Raw genomic sequence first — 19,536 nt, forward strand, 5'->3', positions numbered from 1 at the left:
TTATATGCATATTAATGGATGAAATCTGGCTATATTTGCATCTGAATAGGAAAATAGTTCTGGAGAAAAAGACAACATTGTTTTTTCAGTTCTGCTTGCATCGTGGCAGGCACCTCCTGGAACAGATATTCTTCTTGATGTAGGAGAGAAGAGAGAATCAGGTTGGGTTCTTGGCATCTTAGGCGAAATCAGGGTCAGCCTGTCCACTAGGCAGACCTCCGTAGTTGCCTGGGACCTAATTCTTGGCGGAGGGGGCACCACATGCCTCCCTTTCTCCTCTCCAAGCAGCCACCGACATGTCTGTTTTTCTGGGAGTGCCCATTTGTCCCCCCCTCCCGGAAGGGGAGTAGAGGCATGCAGATGGGGAGCAAAACCCAGAAATGTTGGGGGCAATATGCTAAATCATTGTAAACCGCTTAGAGAGCTTCCAGCTATAGAGCGGTATATAAATGTAAGTGCTATTGCTATAAAACAGTGAGGCTTTTCTCACCATCCTAACTCTGCCTGGGCTGCCCCAAGCAGGGTTAGGCTGCTTGTGAGGATCCTCGTGGATCCCTCCCCTCTTGCAGCCTTAACCCAGCTATTGGGAATCATGTGATTCCTCGGGCTGCGTGCAGCCCAAGGAATCAAGAGACAGGTGCATAGGATGCCCGTTGGAGGGGGGAAATCCCCAATGCCACACCAGTTGCGTTGACGGATGACTGGAGGCCGGAACGACAAGTTCTGGTCCCAGAACCCTCCGCCCTGCTCTGTGCTTCCCGAATTTGCACAGAGCAGGGCTGTCGGTGTGGGCCGCGGGAGGCGTGCTTGGTTGTCTAGAACGAAAGTAAGTGAAAAGCAGCCTTGAACAAAGCCAACCTTGCCTTGATTTGCTTCCTTCTCTCTCCCATCCTGAACTCTCCCAGCAAATGAGTAACCAACACAGCTCAAATTAAAACCGGGGCTTCTCAGCTGGGAGGTGGGTGCCAAAGTCAAAGATTACGTTTATTCCAAGGAGGCATTTGCCACTGATAGCTTTTGAGGTTCTTGTGCTAGGTTAAACATACTTTAATTTCTGCTTTAAATCCACAGCCTTGCACCACCAGGGCATTTTTTAATTGTAAACATTGCAGCCCGGATGCAAATCTGGGTGGGGCTTGAGCTTTATGGCTTACAAAAACAGTAATGCTCCTAAACTCAGTCTAAATCATTCAATAAAACTGTACTTGTAATCAATGTTTGCAGCAGGCCTGATCCAGTGACAGAATACCCTTAACTTCTAGAGTCCTGTAAAAACAAATTGGCCTTGCATTACAACAATACCAATTCCAGGGGAGCAACTATATGCAAGGGGGTGTGTGCTGCTTTCTCCTGTTTGTGGCTTCCCAGAGGCACCTGTCTTGGCACTGCGGGAACAGGAGTGAGTTGCTGGACTAGATAGGCCTTGGGCCTGATCTAGTCCCGGTCCAAAAAGTTGGGATTTTAAAATGCACTCAGACCCCTTGACAGTTGTGTCCAGGAATTATCTCTGATGAATGTGACAACCCTACCTAATGTCCTCAAAGTACTTCACTTCAGGGCACTTCTACTGATATCCAAAGCAGATTGGACAAGAACATTAGACCAGACCAGCTGGATAAGGCCCAAGGCCCATCTAGTCAAGGATCCTGTTTCACATAGTGGCCCACCAGATCCCTCTGCGGAACCCACAGGCAAGAGGTGAGGGCATTCCTGGTATTCAGAGGTATCTTGCCTTTGAGGCTGGAGGTGGCCTATAGTTCTCAGACTAGTAGCCATTGATAGACCTATCCTCCATGAATTTATCTAATCCCTTCTTAAAGCCATCCAGGTTGGTGGCATTCACTTCTTGTGGAAGAGAATTCCATAGGTTAATTATGCATTTTGTGAAAAAGTACTTCCTTTTGTCGGTCCTAAATGTCTTGGCAATCAGTTACATGGGATGACCCCTGGTTCTAGTGTTGTGCGAGAGGGAGAAAAATTTCTCTCTCTCCACCCCATGCATAATTTTGCAGACCTCTGTCATTGCAATCAACCTGCTACCTGGGTGCGGGGTGTGTGCACAAGGTCCCCTGCAACTCTCCTCCAGCTCTAAGAATCTATTCTTCTAATTTGATCTGAAGATCTTGAATAAAGGTCAGAGTTGCCCATCTAGAAGCATTATTCTCATTGGCATTCAAATTTAGCAAAGGGGGAAGGCCGAAAATGTGAAACAAATGCTTATTTTCCCTTTGTAAGCTGCATTTCTTCCTCTCTTTTTTGCGGGGTGGGTGTCATTCTTATATATTGGAATCCCACACTTGCCTTATGTTACACACACACACACACACACACACACACACACACAGCCGCAAACAAGAAATCCCTGGCGGATCTGGTAGACACCGAGGTACATAAAACAGAGGGATTCTGATCTGTGGAGAGCCTAAGCTTCAAAATATCAAGACAAAGTCTCTGTCTTACTTTTCTGCAGGAAGATAAATAGAACTTGATCCCCACCATCCAAAATTCATCACAAATCTAGGGTGCTCAGAGAAAGAGACTAAAGCACTTGAACAAGGCAAAGAGAACGCCCATCAAATACAACTAATGCAAACAAGGAGAATGTGGCCGCTCGTCCCAGCTTGTATGGGGCGTGACTTCTTTGCCCCAGCCTCCTGCAAATGAAGCACAAGGCTATTGGGTCCTTGGGATTGGTTGGAAGGGAAGGGGTGGCATGGCCCAGAGGCGTCGCTATAATTGAGCAGATGGGTTCAAAGAACACAGGCCCCCTAGCTCCTCAGGACCCTCAATTACACCCTGCCTTATTTTCTTCATTAACTTCCTCACTCAGAGGGGCCACCAGGGAGAGAGGCAAACAGGGGCCCCCTCTCCCCTAGCTATGCCCCTGGCATGGCTAGCATGCTTTGCATGTGGGCCTGTCCTCCTTTCCCTCAGTGCAGCTAGGTGAAGCAACCTCCTGTCCCTGGTCCCTGCATGTAGTGTGGGCTTTGGCTTGATACCCTTTTGGGGGCTGAGTAGGAATTTGGCCCCAAGCATACTGGTCTTCTTTGCCTCCCTCACACCGCTACCCTTAGTTAGCTAGGCTTCCCGGTCACAATGGCAGGCACAGTGCAGTTTAAATGGGCAGTGTAGGGTACTGAACACCTTAAAGTATGCATTCGGTGTTAGGAGGAGTCTTTTTAGAGGCTTCACAGCTCAAGGAATGCTGGCTTTGGACTTTCTCTAGCCTGCTGAGGAATCAACAGCCTCAAAGGGCTGTACGGCTTTAGGGCAGTGATCTCGAGGCAGGTAGGTTTGACAATAGGTCAGCTATGATGGTGGCACCAACCACAGGGCTGACTGGAGCCAAGGTGTATCGCCCATTCATGCTTAGGTGTATCTTGGTGTCTTGCCCATTCAGTGTGTTGCTGTGCAGTGGGGCATGGAGAGCCAATCCTCCTTCTTTCAAAATACAATTAAATAAAGCTGTGGCCCTTTTAATCAATTTATCTTGTATTGTGTCTTCATTGGGTCTGGGAGGAAATGCTGACAAAACAGTTTGAGATCCAGGGGTGTGGCAGGCAGGGTGTGCAAACTTGTGGGGTGCCACAAGGCTGTCGTCCCCAAATGTATTGATAGAACTTAGGGGGTGCAATAGGAGGATCCCCTAAGACAATTTTGCGCTGGGACCCAAGCCTTTTTGAGGCCCTGTTGAAATTTGTTTTACAGAATGCACCAAAATATCAAAGGCTTGTAAAATAAACATTCCTTTTTGACTCTATATTAATTTCATCAATGAGGGTCAAATACACTGAAGCAAATCGTTTGCTGCTTGGATGCAAAGGATTGTAAAAACATTGAAAGGCAATACAAATGTTTGGGCATCTAATCCAGTCATATGAATACATAAAAAGGTTGTTGTGTGACGACTGGTAGTGCAACTAGCTCTCATTGCAAGATGGATAGAAATGCACGTCATAATCCACACCCTTCTGTGCACATGGGGATTGCATGACATGCCTCATGTCCAGATGCACATTGTAGAGTCAGTGCAAATCTGTATGCACATCCAGACGGATGCTGGATCCTAGCTAGACATCCAGCGGGAAGTCCGGCACTATTGTCATCTCTTCCTCCTTGTATGTGTGGATACCCAGAAGTTTAATGTCAACCTCTGCAGTCGGGTGGGCGGGCAGAACCCAGTGAGCCTGGCTGCCTTCTGCTGCTTGTCCCTCCACTTCACAGCAGTAAAGGGTTTGTTTTTCTTTACTAGCCATGGAGGAGGACAGCAGTGTTGCCTCTAACAGGGATTCCCAGATGTTGTTCACTACAACTCCCATAATGCCCCAGCAAAGATCACTGCAGCTGGGAATTCTGGGAGTTGTAGTCAACAACATCTGGGAATCCTTGTTAGAGGGAACACTGGAAGACAAGTGGGCAGGGGGACAGGGAGATGGGCAAAACATTCTGTCTGATACGATGCACAGCATACCACTGACAGTTCCTCACTGCCTGTACTGCTGTGGGTGCCCAGCACAATGCTGGCACTGTTGTGCAAGAGCACCCGTGCACTCATACGTTAAAGCGCACAATTGTGCTTTCATAATGCTGTGGCAACTGGAAATTATGGCTGCAGGCACGATGGCACAGTTTTATGTATTAGTGCAAGAGGACTCTTGCTGAACATTATTTTGGACTCCTGCAGCTCTGCAGCCAATGCAGAACTGCCTGGAGTATGCTGTGCATCATGTCAGCCTCTGGATTTTGTGAGCCTTCCTTGTGCACAGTGTTCCCTCAAACAGGGATTCCCAGATGTTGTTGACAACAACTCCCAGAATCCCCAAGCAAAGAGCCATTGCAGCTGGGGATTCTGGGAATTGTAGTCAACAACATCTTGGAATCTCTGTTCAAGGGAACACTGCTTGTGAGTGCTTGCAAACTCCTCAAGGTTTGTTGAGTATTTGCAGATGCGTTTTGAGGCAAGCAGAGTGATGTTCAGTCATCCCCTTAAAAGAATGTAACAGCCAATATGAAGAAGTGCATGCAAAATAGTGCAAAATAATTTGGATCTCTACAACCCTAGGTTTATATTCGCTTGGCCAAACAGCCACGATTTATTTTTGTTTTGTTTCCTGGTAAAACAACTGCAAGCCATTTCCAGTCTTATGAACCATTTTCTTTTCTCCTGTGATATGTCTGGCACAATTTATGCACAAATGTTAGTGTAGAGGACTACACGGTGAATGAATTTTATCCACAATACCTCTCCCATTATAGTTCTTCATTTTAAATTAATTTCTCCATATGTCTCCTCTGTGTCCTTTGCTTTCATGTCTTGCCTTTGAACTTTGCCTGGTTTAGGTTTTTGTTTGTTGCTTCAATACCAAACACATATGTCACACAGACAGGCATCCTTTAAAGCTTGGTTAAGCTTCACTTTACATTGGATGCACTGAACTTTCCATGCACTGTGGGAGTTGTAAGCGTTCATGTCTCCACAGGGGGTGAACTTACATCTCAGTGTCTTCAAGCTCCAGATAGCCTTTAAAAGGCCCTGGTACTCGGTGATGATGCATTCAGGATGTGTCTCATGTGCGAAATTGGAGAGCAGGTGTGAGGTAGGATGGGATGACATCTTAAAAGCTACCGCAAAGATGGGATTTACTGTTAATCTCTTGAACCGCATTAATATAATGTGCCTGATTGTTTAGTGAAGCAGGGAGAATTTATAATGATAACCCACCTCCCTGATTTTCAACTTGAAAGTTTTTGTTCGGAAAGCATTTGTGCCCATAAGCTTAGAAAAATGCCCCTGAAATATATCATAGTATCAGGATGTCAGAATGACATCTTCTTAATAGCATGTAGTTCAGAGAAGTGTTACCTCCCCATGCCCCAGCCTCACAAAATATGTCCACCGAACAACACATTGAGGCCCTTTGGATGCTCGGGCATCTCATTCATGCAATAATTCATGGACGAAAATGGAAGTGCCTTACGGAGATGTGGCCTTTGGAAAGGCATAGAAATGTAAAGCTGACACAAAGCATTAATATACACATCATAGGAAGGTGATTCCTCCTGGGCCAGGCGCCATATTGCTATTCATCCCTCTCAAAGCAATTCCCTCAGAAGTCAATGTAAATCAGACCATGGCTAGAGAGCACTCATGGGGAGAGGGACATCCCCAGCAACACTTGTGTATAAGGCTATGAGCTCACCAGTCACAGGCTTCAGAGCATCCCCCATGAGAATGGCAGACAGCAGGATGCTGCAGAAATGGCCTGCAGGAAGACGGCAAACTAGCTGATGATATTCTCGGGAGGGGAGAAGCCAGTTCACTGAGGATTGCAAGAGCAGCCTTTGGAACATTGGGAGCAGGGCCCTTGGTTTTCATGACCAGACCTACCCGGGCTAGAACTGCCCTATCCAGGCAGGGCAGGTTGTGAGAACTGCTCACGCTCATTTGCGAAACTGGCACTACGTGGCCAGGCAGCTCGGGTTTTGTACGAGTGCGCACGCACCCTGCAACTTCACCACTCGGTGGTGTGGGTGAGCAGGCTGCTGGCATCCAGCTCGACCATAGACTCAGGAGGGAGGAGTGCCCTGCACATGCAATGCATTGTGGGATTCCTGGAGGCTAGGCTTCACTCCTCCCAGCTCTGGATTGCTGTGCCACTCACTGCGTTGGCGATTATGTGGGCAAGCAGCAGAGTGAAGCCCAGAGGGAGCCGTGATTGTGTGGGGGAGGTAGGTGCAATCCTGCCTCCCCAGCCCCGCACTCCCAAGCCACAGCCCAACTATTCATGTGAACGACCTTACTAGCTGACATACTGCACAATGTTCCTTCCGCCTTTTAATGGAATGTGCGAACACAGGTATGGAAGAGCGCTCTTGTGCAAAAAGCAAGAATTGCACCCAAGCTTTTGTACAATAGATGGCCATTGTAAATACTGGCCCTCTATCGTGCAACTTCATGTGTGAAATTCTTGCATTTTGTGAAAGAGCTTTCTTGTGCACCGGCACATATGTTGCATTAAAAGGCAGATGGAACACTGCACGGGGTGTCAGCCAGTGTGAGGTCACGGGGCCGAATGTTTCGAAGCAACAGTTGTGGAAGCAGCGTTTCCACACAGGTTTGTCAAGGAGAATATTTGCACATTAAGAATATTGTAGAATCAGTGCAATATGGCCACCTGCTGTACTTACTTGGAAGCCTGCCCGGGCTTTACACAGAAGCTTTGCAAGTGGTTAGCTACGTGCAGTGTAAACATGCAGATTTCACTGTGGCCCTCTGGCTTGGGCCGAGGTCCTCAGCAATGAACATGTTTTGTACCCTTGAATGAAGTACTCCTAATTAAAACTAGGGCTGAGCTGAAACTTCTCCAGGAAGTTTGCTAGGGTGAAGTTTCTCCAGGTCAGATTGCTAGGGTGAAAGGTAGTGAAATCGCCTTCCTTTTCCACTGCCTTTCATCACCACCTGTTTCACAGCAATGTTGACAACTCTCTTCAGTGAACTGTCAGCTGGTGACCACAGCCCCCCCCCCCGAAATGTACCCCCCTCCGGTGAGACTACATCATCATTTAGCATGGTAGCGTCATACAGAGTGCTATTCTGGGGGTGTGGGGGGAGCCAACAGCAATTGGGTGGAGCACTACACTGCCTGCGTATTGTCTCCTGTAGTTTGTCCCCTCACTTTTGAAAAATGCCCTCACTCGCCCCAAATCATCAAGATGCCACAACTACAGGATACCCCATAGAAACAATTGCGAGCTTTTTTTTCTGTCTACAGACTGTATCCTGTCCTTATCTTGATAATAGCCCAGTCTGACAGAAGAAAAGAAGCCATCACTTAGACAAGGGTCACACAACCGTTCAAATTTGGATTTAATGTGGGTTACCAACCTTAGTGTGATTGGATGAATCTATGCCAAAGCAGGAATCTGATATTCATCTCAGACTGTACATCACCTTGGCATGGGTTCACATAGTAAAAGCAAAGTGTGCCGTCAGGTTGATTTGGACTCCTGGTGCCCCTGTGGTTTTCTATGGTAGAATACAGGAGGGGTTTACCATTGCCTCTTCCCATGCAGTGTGAGATGATGCCTTTCAACCTCTTCCTATATTGCTGCTACCCAATATAGTACCAGATTCGAACCAACAACCTCTGCTTATTAGTCAAGCATTTCCCCGCTGTGCCACTTAAGGTGACGATAACCCGCATTAAATCTATATTCAAACAGTTGTGTGAACCAGGCCTACCTCAGAGGGCAGGGGTGGCCCAGGGTATTGCAGTGCCTAAGACAAGGCACCAAATGCTTCCTTGGCTCACAACCCTGGTGGGGTCCAGTCCCCTTTCAAAACCAACCCTTGCAAGCTTTGAAAGTGGCATTGGGTGGGGCCAGAAAGGAGGAAAGGAAGGTTGCCAGCAGCCTTCTATTCTCTCGTTGGGCTTCTTGCAAACTTTGCAAGCAGTGTGAGGAGAGGCACTCCTAGCAAAGCTCGCAAGGGTCAGATGAGATTCAGAGTTGCTCCGATAGCCGTAGTGGAGGCAATTTGATGCTGTGCTGCCACCCCAATAATCTGCCATCTGAGGCAACCATCTCACTTTGCCTCATGAAAGGACCACCCTTATCACAGGGGCTCACAGAATGTCTCTGTCTCAGCAGCATCCTAAGACATGCACAGTCTACAGCTAGATCCTGAGCCATTATGCATCCCTAGGCCCATTAAAATCAGTGGGTGTAGATGCAACTCTGTATAGGATCAGGCTATTAAAGGCATCAATCCAGATCTATTCCCTGGCTCAGCATACCTTGCGAATGAGGTACTTGCACCAGCGCGGCTTTTGTTTTAATCCTAAATCATAATAGAATATAAATGAGGTTAACATTGAAAGAAGGTTTAATTAACCCAGATTAAGCCCTCCTGAGAGGCAAGATTATTTCAGAAACCATCTCAGCCACCACTGCAGTGTGTGATGGAAAGGAACCATCTTCTAAGCGGAGTCTTGCTGTGGTTCAAGACAGCCAGGGAAATTATTAACTGCTTAGGTGAATATTGTCATGATAGGAGGTTAATGCAATGCTAATACAGTATTTTTTTAAAAAATAAATGAGAACTGCTAATGTGATTAAATGCAGCTAATAGGATTAAAAGGTTCTTTAAAATGGGATATATTCTTAAGAGGGGTTTTAGGTCTGCTTTGCATCACTCCTACTGTATTATGCACCTGCTCCAGCAGAATCCACAAAACAGTCTCAGTAGAAGCACCAGCGGAAGCTTCTGATTTAGGAAGTAAGGATTTTACTTTATTTTTACTCCCTGAGAATTCTCAAGGCTAAAGGCAACTCACACCTACTGTTATTTCCCTACAGGAGGCATGTTATGATCTTTTCTTTGGCTAGTTCTACACAGGGTTAGTAATGCTGGCTTGCTATTTTTTCCCCACTTTAGGCTTACTTGACACTGGATAATCCTATACTTTGCTTTCATTAAGATACAAGCTAAGCTACATTGGCCACAGAGCTGGGATGGGAAAGTTGACAGGGTGTCATGTCTGGACAAGGGAGATGAGGGTTTGAATCCATGTTCAGCCATGAAGGTTACTAGGAGATTCGAGTCCAATATTACTCTCTCATCATAGTGTTGTTAGGACAAAAAAAAAAAGGGTCGACCCCCATTGACTGGGGGAAGGGCAGAATATAAATTCCTGCACTGAGGGGGGCGGGATTGGACTGGAAGACCCCCAACAGCCCTTCCCAGATTCTGTGAAATGTGGTAAATCAATAAATAATGATAATGGTGAATGCAAAATGGAGGACCATAAGAAGTACATCAGGTGGACAGAGCTTTAAGAAAGGAAAAACTGCCCTGACCAACTGGGTTATGTTATACCAAAAAGCACTAAACCTTGATCTGAAAATCCCTTGGGATATTTGTATAGATTATGAGTAATTTGGTTCTAGAAATCTGCACACTACAAGTGGAGATGTTCAGGTTCCTGCAGACACCCAGCTGAAACCGTCTGCCTTTCTGCACAAGGTTGTGAATTGCACTAGCTTGGCGAAAAACTCCCTTTGACCTGGTCGTCCCAGTTTTGCCTTTGTTATGAAGACAAAGCTGGAGTGCACCCATTTGAAAAATATGGCACCATGATTGACTGTAAGGGATTAGGTGGGACTTCTGATACTCTCTACGTGCCTCCTATACCCAACAGGATGTGTGCGCAGTTTCAACTTGGGTATGTTTGAATGAGACTGAGAGTTCTGTTCCCTCCAGGTAAATGTGGTTTAGAATCGAGATAATGGGAGTGAATGATGACTGTTGGGCTGGAATGGGGGTGGTGGTGTAATAATGAATGGGGGTGGGGATGAAACTAGTTTATGGGAGAAAAGTGTATTGACTCTTCAGACCTCTCTCCCAAGTCACTTGTGTGCAATGAAAGCGTTCACTGAAGCTCCTCTTGCAGAGGGCCGGGAGGGTCTCTTGAGTTCAGCCATGTTGCTATAGAGACCATGATTCTGTGTTTGTGGCTATTTGGAATGGAGTGCCAGCATTGCCCCTCCCCAGATCCCCCCTCTCACTTACAGTTGTGGGAGGGAACCCTCTGCAAATTCATTCTGGGCAAATCACATCCTTCGTCAAGAAGCTAATACGGTAGTAGAAATTCCATGAATATCTCTCTGTATCCATCTCCATGAATACCAAATTATTTCTGCTTGGCCAATGAGGCCACAGTGAATGCCAACGGAATAAATAATGCTATAAGAATGATCTGTTCACCGTCGAGTGTTATGAATGGATAACTGCTCCACTTATTCATGAAGCTGTATTCTCTCTCTCTCTCTCTCTCTCTCTCTCTCTCTCTCTCTCTCTCTCTCTTAAAAAGTTTAGTTCCCCTTTTTGGCAATGAATAATACGCCATCCATCTCATTAGTAACATTAACCAAATGTGTCAATGTAGGACATAAAAGTAATTACAAAATATGGGGGTAGGGAATCATTAAGCAGTATTGTAAAATAAGTAATATTGATTCATTTGGCATTTGAATAATAGGATTAATCATCCTGAGCATGTCCGGGATTATAAATGGGAATGAAATATGGAATTCCATATCAAAGATGTCAGTCTTAGAAGCTTACGAGCTCCCTGGTTCCACTCTGGCTAAGTACTGCAACAAATGCTTGATTATAAGAACTATAAGATTTAGTTTGATATTGTGAACTCTGTGCCAAAGTCCTAATCCCTGTGTGCCCCATTGACATGTGCCTCGAAAAGTTATGCCTCCATGTTGGATGCATCCCGCATGTGATGCCTCTCAGTGTGGGAATGCCCCTTTCAGCACTCATCCCCTGCCCCCTGCTTCCAATGCATTTGTCAGAACCCACCTGTCAGTCCTGGGTCATGGACAGCCAAAAGACGGTGTATTGGAGCCTGAAGTTGGGAGCGGGAAGGCCCAGCAGAGCACTAGGGAACAGACCAATAACTGAGGGCAGGAAGGAAGCAAGCCAGGAGTTAATGCTGAAGCCAAGGATCAGAGCTAAGCAGACAAACCAGGAATAGGCTGTGAGTCAATGCTGAAGCCAAAGGTCAAAGCCAAGAAGCAGAAGACAAGCCAAAAATCAGAGCCAAAGCCCGGGGTCAGGCCAAGCAGGAACGAGGATCAGTCACCATAATACAACAGGTCCAAGGGGACCTTGATACCGAGGCAAAACCTGAGCCCAGACAGGAAGCCATTATATCTTTCCTATCCTAGAAGGATCCAGTGAACAGCCTGAATGGATAGGTGGTTGGATGGATGGATGGATGGATGGATGGATGGATGGATGGATGGATGGAGTCAGTCCAGAGCCTGAGAACTCCTAGCAAGGCTGCTTCTGTTCTTAAGATTCCCAGCCTTAACACAAAATAGTGCCTGACACTAGGAAGGCTGAATAGCTGTGTAGTTTGACAAAGTTGATAGCTGAACAAACCCATCTCTCCTGGAATCTCATGTACTACAGTGTGAGGATCCCTCTCCAGCTCCGTGAATTCAGGAAAAGTTTTGGGAGTGACAGCAATGGTGTCTGTTATAGGAGCCTCCCCATAACAGTGTGCATAATTTAATACATTGAAAAAATAACTGAATGAAAATATAAATTCAAATTTGATTTAGAAAAATAAAATGAGGGAGAGAGACTTCTTGCTGTTACCAGTCTTTCCTATCAATGCCTCTGACCAAACGATAAATTATTTCCCCTTTGTTAATAGGGATGTGCATCTCGGCGTCAACGCGATTCAACTTGAAATCATCCGTTTCGAGTGTTTCAAGCTTGAAACAAACACCCATTGAATAAAGGGGCCAGTTTCGAGCTCAGAACAAAACAACCCCATTTTGAGCCAAAATGTTTCAAGTGCCTGTTTTTCCATTGCTGATTGATTTTCTGGCACTGGCTTCCAATCTCCTTGCTTCTTAGTAGGTTTGTTATCATGCACATCAAGTGTTGTCAGGGCCAACTGTGCCCCCACTGGCTGGGAGAGGGAGGAGAGAAGGGGAACCCAAAAGGTGTGGGTTTCAAAGTGTATAGGGACTGGGAGGCAGAGAGAGCCCATATAGTGTGCCTCTCTTGACGAGGATACATCAGGATAGTCAGAAGGAAGGTTTGATTTTGTGGTTTTCTCAGCATTGAGTATAATATGATGTCTTATTGCTATTATAACTATCTAGTTTTGCTAGATATCAGATTGACAAAGACAGAATTTGGGTGCCTGCATTCCTTGAGTTGTGCTTTGGTTTATTTGCGAGATAGTATTGTGGTGAGAAATGGACAGTGACAGCTCTGTGTGTGTATGTATGTGTGTAATATTTCTTGGGGACTACTGTGATGAGCTCCATGTCTGGCCTTGAGACTAATTTGTGCTTCACTCACTGCTCTGGTCTGCTCTGCAATCTGCATTGCAAGGTGTACGCAGTCAAAATGTGGCTGACGTTGCTTTAGTTGAGCGTATGGTATTCTTGCTTCTAAGGATGTTGCTGTGGCAGCTGTTGCAATGCTAGGAAATGAGTCAAAATGTGTGTGTGAGAGAGCTATTTATTTATTTATTTATTTAGTTGATATACCATCTGACTCCAAAGGCTCTAGGCAGTTTACAAAAATAAACACAATAGAAACAAAATAAAACCAACTAGTAAACAACAATTAAAATTAAACAGCAATTAAACACTCGGTGTGCTAGTGATGTTGCTGCAGCAGAGACACTGTGACTGTCAGTGGATTCTGGGCCAGAGATTCCTTTTTGACCTTTTTTGAACTGTGTCTGAAATGTGTGTTATGTGTTGGGAAGGACAGATGCCCCTTTACTGTGTGCTTCTGCAGTGTTTTTCAAGGCAGGGCTGCAAAATGCATTAGAATTGCAATGCAAAACCTGTGTGTACTCTGTGAAATGTAGTTTGTTCCAGCCAAAGGAAGCAATGGGGGAACTCAAAACACTTCATTGTTCCCCATGGGTAGCTCCTAGAGACACCAAACTGAGTTGTGTGGTAGGGCATGATAGATGCTAGCAACCACCCAACCCACAAAAGAAATGGGCAAGCGGTTGTAATGATTGTAAACAAAATGTTAACCTTCCCCCAAAACTGTATACCGCCTGGGTACAAAAAGAAAAGCACAGGCAGCTGGTGTATGGCTCCCATGGCCCTGGCTACAGTGTGTGGCCTGTGTTCACTGCACATGCCCACCCATTGGTGGATCCGCCCCTGTTCTGCCAGCTGGGTCTGCTAACAGTGGCCTTGACTAGGGAACAGAGTATGCCTAGAAGGGTGAGGCCAGTGCATGGAGAGGATAACCTTTGCTGGGGGCAGTAAGGCAGGGCCTTGGACCAGCAAGGGGTGAATTAGACAGGAGAGTTGTGGAAGCAGAGAGGAGTTGGGATCAGCAGCAGCAGGCAGGTGGGGTGATGCCTGCAGGAGGGGGAGAGGTGCCCCCAATCACCATCCTGTGTGCACTCAAGGGATGTGCACAAACCTGTTCGGAAGGTCTGGCGTTTGGCTAAACTGGTGGCGGGGGTGGGTGGGTGTTACCTTTAAGCAGGAGGGAGGATGCTCTTATTCCCACACTGTGTTCCCCCCACTGGTGCTGTGACCACAATCACTCATGCGGGGTGGTGGTGTACCCTCTTGCTGCCTCGGTCAGCATCAGACTGGAAATGGCCGGTGTGCATGCATGGCATGTGTACATGCACTGGCCACTTCTGGTCTGACGCAGACCGGGGCGGCAAGAGGGTATGCTGCCGCCCCACACCATCAATTTTGGTCACAGCGTTGGCAGGGGAAATGTGGGGGTGGGGTGGGGGTAAGAGCACCTTCCTTCCCGCTTAAAGGTAACCCTCCGCCGTCGCCAAACCAGTGTTCGACCGGACCATGCACATCCCTAGTGCACTCACCACCTGAAGCCATAGTCTCATCTTGCCTCATATGGAAGCTGCTCCTGATGAAGTGAGAGCCAATGTGTGGAACTTGATATCTGATTTAGGCGGGAAGACCCACCTTCAAATCCAGTGAAGCTCATTGGGTGACCTTGGACTAATCAGTTGCTGTTTCTTAACTGAACCTTCTTCATACAGTTGCTGTGATGATAAAGCAGGATCTCCTGGATACTTGTTATTTATATCTATCTATCTATCTATCTATCTATCTATCTATCTATCTATCTATCTATCTATCTATCACAATTCTATAACGCCCAAAACTCATGTCTCTGGGTGGTTTACAACAAAACAAAATAAATGACAACAGAAGAGTTAAATCTTTAGTTAAAACCAATAAATGACAGCAAAAAAGTTAAAACATAACAATTTAAAACTTTAAAACAATGTTTTAAAACAATGCTAAAACTATTAAAACAGTATTTAATTAAAAGCCTGGGTGAACAGATGCATCTTTAAAGATTTTTTAAAAAATTGTCAGGTAGGCTCTTATTTTACAGATTGTTATTTGTACAGATGTATGAGTGACTCTTAGTCATTTTCACTTCCCACCGTTTCTATTTTTATTCTTTCTTTTTCATCCATTCCACAAACACGGTGGATAAATTTCACCTTATTGATCTCCTTTTTATGTGTACAACGGATGTGTCTTTGTTTGATGTTTTGGTCAGAAGTGTTATGGTATTATTTATCATGAACGTAATCTTATATGCTGAGATTAAACACTATTTTAGGACCCACTGATTTCAGTGTGAGAGAGATTTAAACTTGTCCTTATCTCTCCCTTTGGATTTCGCTCAGATGTTTGTACTTGACTACCTTTATCAATGGCATGAAACATGTGCAAAGCTAATTTTTAGAACTGTTAAGATAATTAATCAGGGGGAAAGTCCACAACTCAGTTTGTTGGGCACCACAAAAGAGTCTGGTAGATGTGGACATATATCTTGGGCTACTCAATAGTTTTCATTAGTACAATAACTTTCTAAATTACAAACCTTTCTTCTGCCGTGCTCTGGTGAAATATGCAGCATCTGGGCATCAAATCAAGGGATTCCACATTATTTAGTCAACTGAGCATTCAAAAAGCACTTGGTATTACAGTAAGATTGAAAGTTTTAAAATATCAGTATCCATAGATCTCTTTTCTCAATGTAACTATCAGGGCAAGAGGCTTGATCATTCAGTAACTGGGAGGCAATGAACAAAGGCTCTACTGCTCCAGGGATATACCACATCAGTGATGCTAATGAAAATGAAGACTGCAAATGCTCTAGGCTCTCAGATGTCATTGAACTACAACACCCTTCATCCCCGACCACAATGACTGAGAATGATGGGAGTTGTAATCCAGTGACATCTGAGAATCCAAGTTGGAGAACCTCTGTTCTAGGCAGCCTAGCTACACAGTACACTCTCCGAGGCGATTCACACAAGCAGCAGAAACGGGACTAAAGGAGCCCAGCCTGGTTTCTGTTGCTCGTGTGCAGCAACAGGAGCTGTGCAGCTCCTGGCAGCAATCCCGCCTAAATGCCCCCCCTTAAATGAGGTTAGTGGAGCGAGTGTTCCGCTAAACCCAATTTTTTTGGTTGTCTGCCTGATGTGGCTGCTTGCAGCCGCGTCGGACAAACTCGGGGTGAGAGGAGGGGGGGACCCCAGGAATGCACTGTGCACTTAGTGCATTACTGGGGCTTCGGGGACGGGGCGCTACATGGCAGCACTTCCCTGCGCCCAGCCCCCAGAGCTGCTGGACGCGCTGCGGCCAAGCGCAAGAGTGCCCAAGCGAAGCCGCCGCTTGTCTGGGCGGATGATCTGCCCACCCAGGGAGTTCCATGTTTTCGTCTAGAAGCACTTTTGGGCTTCCTCCCCACAAAACAGGGTAGCCCTTCCCACTTGATTGTGGGAAGAGCTTCTTAATGTTTTTAAAAATAGTAGCCATGTGTCAGCCAGGCTCTGATTGTTAACTTGAGAATTTTGAAGGTTCCTCTGGAGACAGCAAAGAAAATGGGAGGGGATCTGTAGAGCTTCTGAGGTCATTCACACAATCAAAACCTGTGTTCCACTCGGGTTTCAGAGCTGTATGTGCTCCCAGCTTTTGGTTGTATGGAAGCAAGGTAGAAGGAAAACCTGGGTAGCTTTTCCTCCTACCTTGCTTCCACAGAATCACTTCTACCCAGGTTTTCCTTCCCAGAATCACTTCTGTCTAGGTTTTCCTCTTACCTCAAGCACACAGTTTTTGTTTGTGTGAATGATCTCACTGAGGTCATTCACACGACCAGGTGGGCGGGGGGGAAGGCTGGTTAATCTCACCTTTCCCCCACACGACTGCTGCCATGTTGCTGGGAGTGCTGGGATGATGCATCCCGGCCCCCGGAGATCCCACAGTGCACCATGTGACATGATATGTGACATGTGCAATGCCTTAGAGGATTCCCCCAGGAGACCATTGGACGATTCCCCCTAGGCATCTGTCTCCGGAAGCAGCCGAAACTTGCACAAGAGCAGGTAGCCGGGATGAAAGGAGTGCTTGCTCCCTTAACCGTGGCTAACAGCCAGGCTAAAAAGCTGGGCTAGGCAGCACTACCCAACTGGGATTGGGCCTGATTCTGGCAGTTTTCACACACAGCCTAACCCAGGCTGGGCTTCCCTATCCTGGGTTATACTGCGTGTGAGAACTGACTCACTGTCTGCCTTCATCTATCATTTACCTCTGCTTATCTTCTCCTTTAGGGGCTAAATTTCCCAGAGAGATGTGGAGAGTCTGAAAACATTCTCTAATGTTTCTTTTTGGGAGGAACCATGATATTCTCATCATAATTTCAGTTTGAAAAAATGTTGGACCCACCATTTTCCCTTGGTATTTCTGGTGGCGATGGTGGGGAATGAGGCTCTAGCTTAGCCGATGAGCACTGGTTTTGCATGCATAACATCCCAGGTTCAGTCCCTAACATCTCCAGGTAGGACTGGAAGGAACTCCTGCTTGAATCCTCAGAGAGGATTCAGTCCATACTGAGTTAGATGGACCAATGATCTGACGCAGTATAAGGCACAGTATTCCTATGTTCCTGTGAAGTGGGTTCTGCATATTTAGAGTTGCAAGTTGTGCAGGCCTACTCTAAAGTAATTCATCTGTCCTCTTCTGTCTTCCATGTGAATATTCACCAAGGTTCTGGTTTGAAATACTGCCCTTTATAAGCCCATTTGGTTCTGCACATACTTATAGGATTTTTGCCAAAACCAGCTTCATATGTTAATGATAAACTATTAAATTATTAATGAGATCTTGTTTGCTTTTCTTACAGAACCAAGTTCCCATTACGTCATATCTTTGAAAGCATTTAACAATGCTGGGGAGGGAGTCCCTCTCTACGAGAGTGCTACCACTAGATCTCTGACAGGTGAGTTGGAATGACCAGCACTTGATAGATTTACTCCTTTCTCCCATTACCTCTCCACCATAGTGATGCATGTGCTTGTGAAACAAGGAATAGGTATGTAAGGTGAGTTGATGCATTTTTATTGAAGCAGCATCGTTTATGCGTGCCATTTACCAGGTTGGGGGATTGATTTTTGCATAGCAGGACCAATTCGCATGTGCATGTACTTCACTTGATTTCTCAGCTGTTGATGCCTGGCAGATCAAGGTGTGAACTGACTCCACTCAAAGCTGTGAGATTTGAAGGGACATCATGCAGTATGAATTGACTTAGACCTGAGATGGCCTCTTCACGCATTCAAATTGTTATGGGATGTTCGAATCAGCAAGTGATGAAGATGCATGTGTGAATTAACCCTGTGGTATATAGCTGTTGAACTTCACAGATAACTACTTCAGGAATAATAAGGATGCTAAAGGTGATTCTGGTCTTGCATGCTAAACTAAAGAAAGATCTACATTATTAGGCCCTTCTTGAGATGCAACTGCATGAGGTAGGGGGGCCTTGCACTGAATTATCTCGCCAGTTCACAGTACCGACTGCATATCAGTTCAGTCCTTGTTTGGTGCTTTCGCACTAAGCCCTTAGTGCCAGAACAGGCATCTCAGGGTGTGGGGGGCAGGGAGGTGGTACAGAGAATCCATATGTGCTGTATGAGATCTTCTCCCTGGTTTATAGCCACCAGGTTTGTTGAATGAATGCTCTCAGGATCCCTTTAGAATATTTTGTGCCAACAAGCTTACGACTGTATTTGGGATGAACATGTGAGAGATAGGAGTCCCTACAGCATGACATTCCGTCTTCCTTCCATCCCATCCGCTTACATGGTCCTAATGCCTTGAACTAAATATAGCCCTAGTAAAGAATTAGTTAGGACCACTTTGAGGCGGAGTTGGATGATGGTAAGCTTACCCTCCCTTTTCCAGCGGGGGTTGCAAGCAAATCCTATTACTATAATCACCACCACCTCACCATGTATTGCTTACACCTCTAAGTTGAAGAAGAAGGGGGCACTCATCAAATAGTAGGATTTGGCCATTTGGCATCTAGTTGTTGAATCCTAAACCAGAAAATTCACGCAATGCCTGCTTTTCCCCTGCCCCCTCCTCTTGCCTCAGCCTTTCATCCAGGATTAATATCTATACTCTTTTAGGTTCTCAGCTAAATTTCCCATTGTTTGAAATTGTGTTTCTGCAAGCTTTGGAAATGACTGAATCACTGGGAAATTTTAGAAACGTGCCTCCTTTATTGTACCCTAATCTAGCCTCCTTTTGGAGAAATAGACTGTTACCAGTGCAGGCTGCCTACTGAGTACCCTTGCTGTACTAAATGTACACCGTATGTCGGCATACAGCAAGTGTACGCCAACATTAGGGACCCAGTGGGGCTATGGTGCAACTTGAAAAGCAGCTCCAGTGGTCTAGTGTATGGCAGGTTCCATTGTGCTATTTGGAACCCTAATCAGCAAAGTTTCCAGAGCATACCGAGGAGCAATTTCCATGTTCCACCTTGCCCCATATGGACACCCAGGGTTATGTGGCCAGTGGGTGGGTTGGCATGAGGTGCATGTCTAGTCAGTATAGCCCGACTCCTCCTTCCATGCATTCAATGACCATGAGAAGAATAATGTTTGAATGCGAAGAATAACATTT

General features: G+C 45.9%; 1 protein-coding gene across 3 annotated transcripts in view; it reads left to right on the plus strand.

Moving 5' to 3' along the window:
- DCC (DCC netrin 1 receptor) overlaps nt 1-19,536 on the plus strand; it is a 1,362,689-nt gene that overhangs the window by 1,162,484 nt on the left and 180,669 nt on the right. For all 3 annotated transcript variants that reach the window (XM_053300600.1, XM_053300601.1, XM_053300602.1), the window contains exon 16: nt 17,750-17,845. In XM_053300600.1, coding sequence (XP_053156575.1) covers nt 17,750-17,845 — 96 coding nt within the window. The remainder of the gene's footprint in view (nt 1-17,749; nt 17,846-19,536) is intronic.

The sequence above is a fragment of the Hemicordylus capensis genome, chromosome 2 (assembly GCF_027244095.1).
Source record: "Hemicordylus capensis ecotype Gifberg chromosome 2, rHemCap1.1.pri, whole genome shotgun sequence".
Classification (NCBI taxonomy): Eukaryota; Metazoa; Chordata; class Lepidosauria; order Squamata; family Cordylidae; genus Hemicordylus; species Hemicordylus capensis.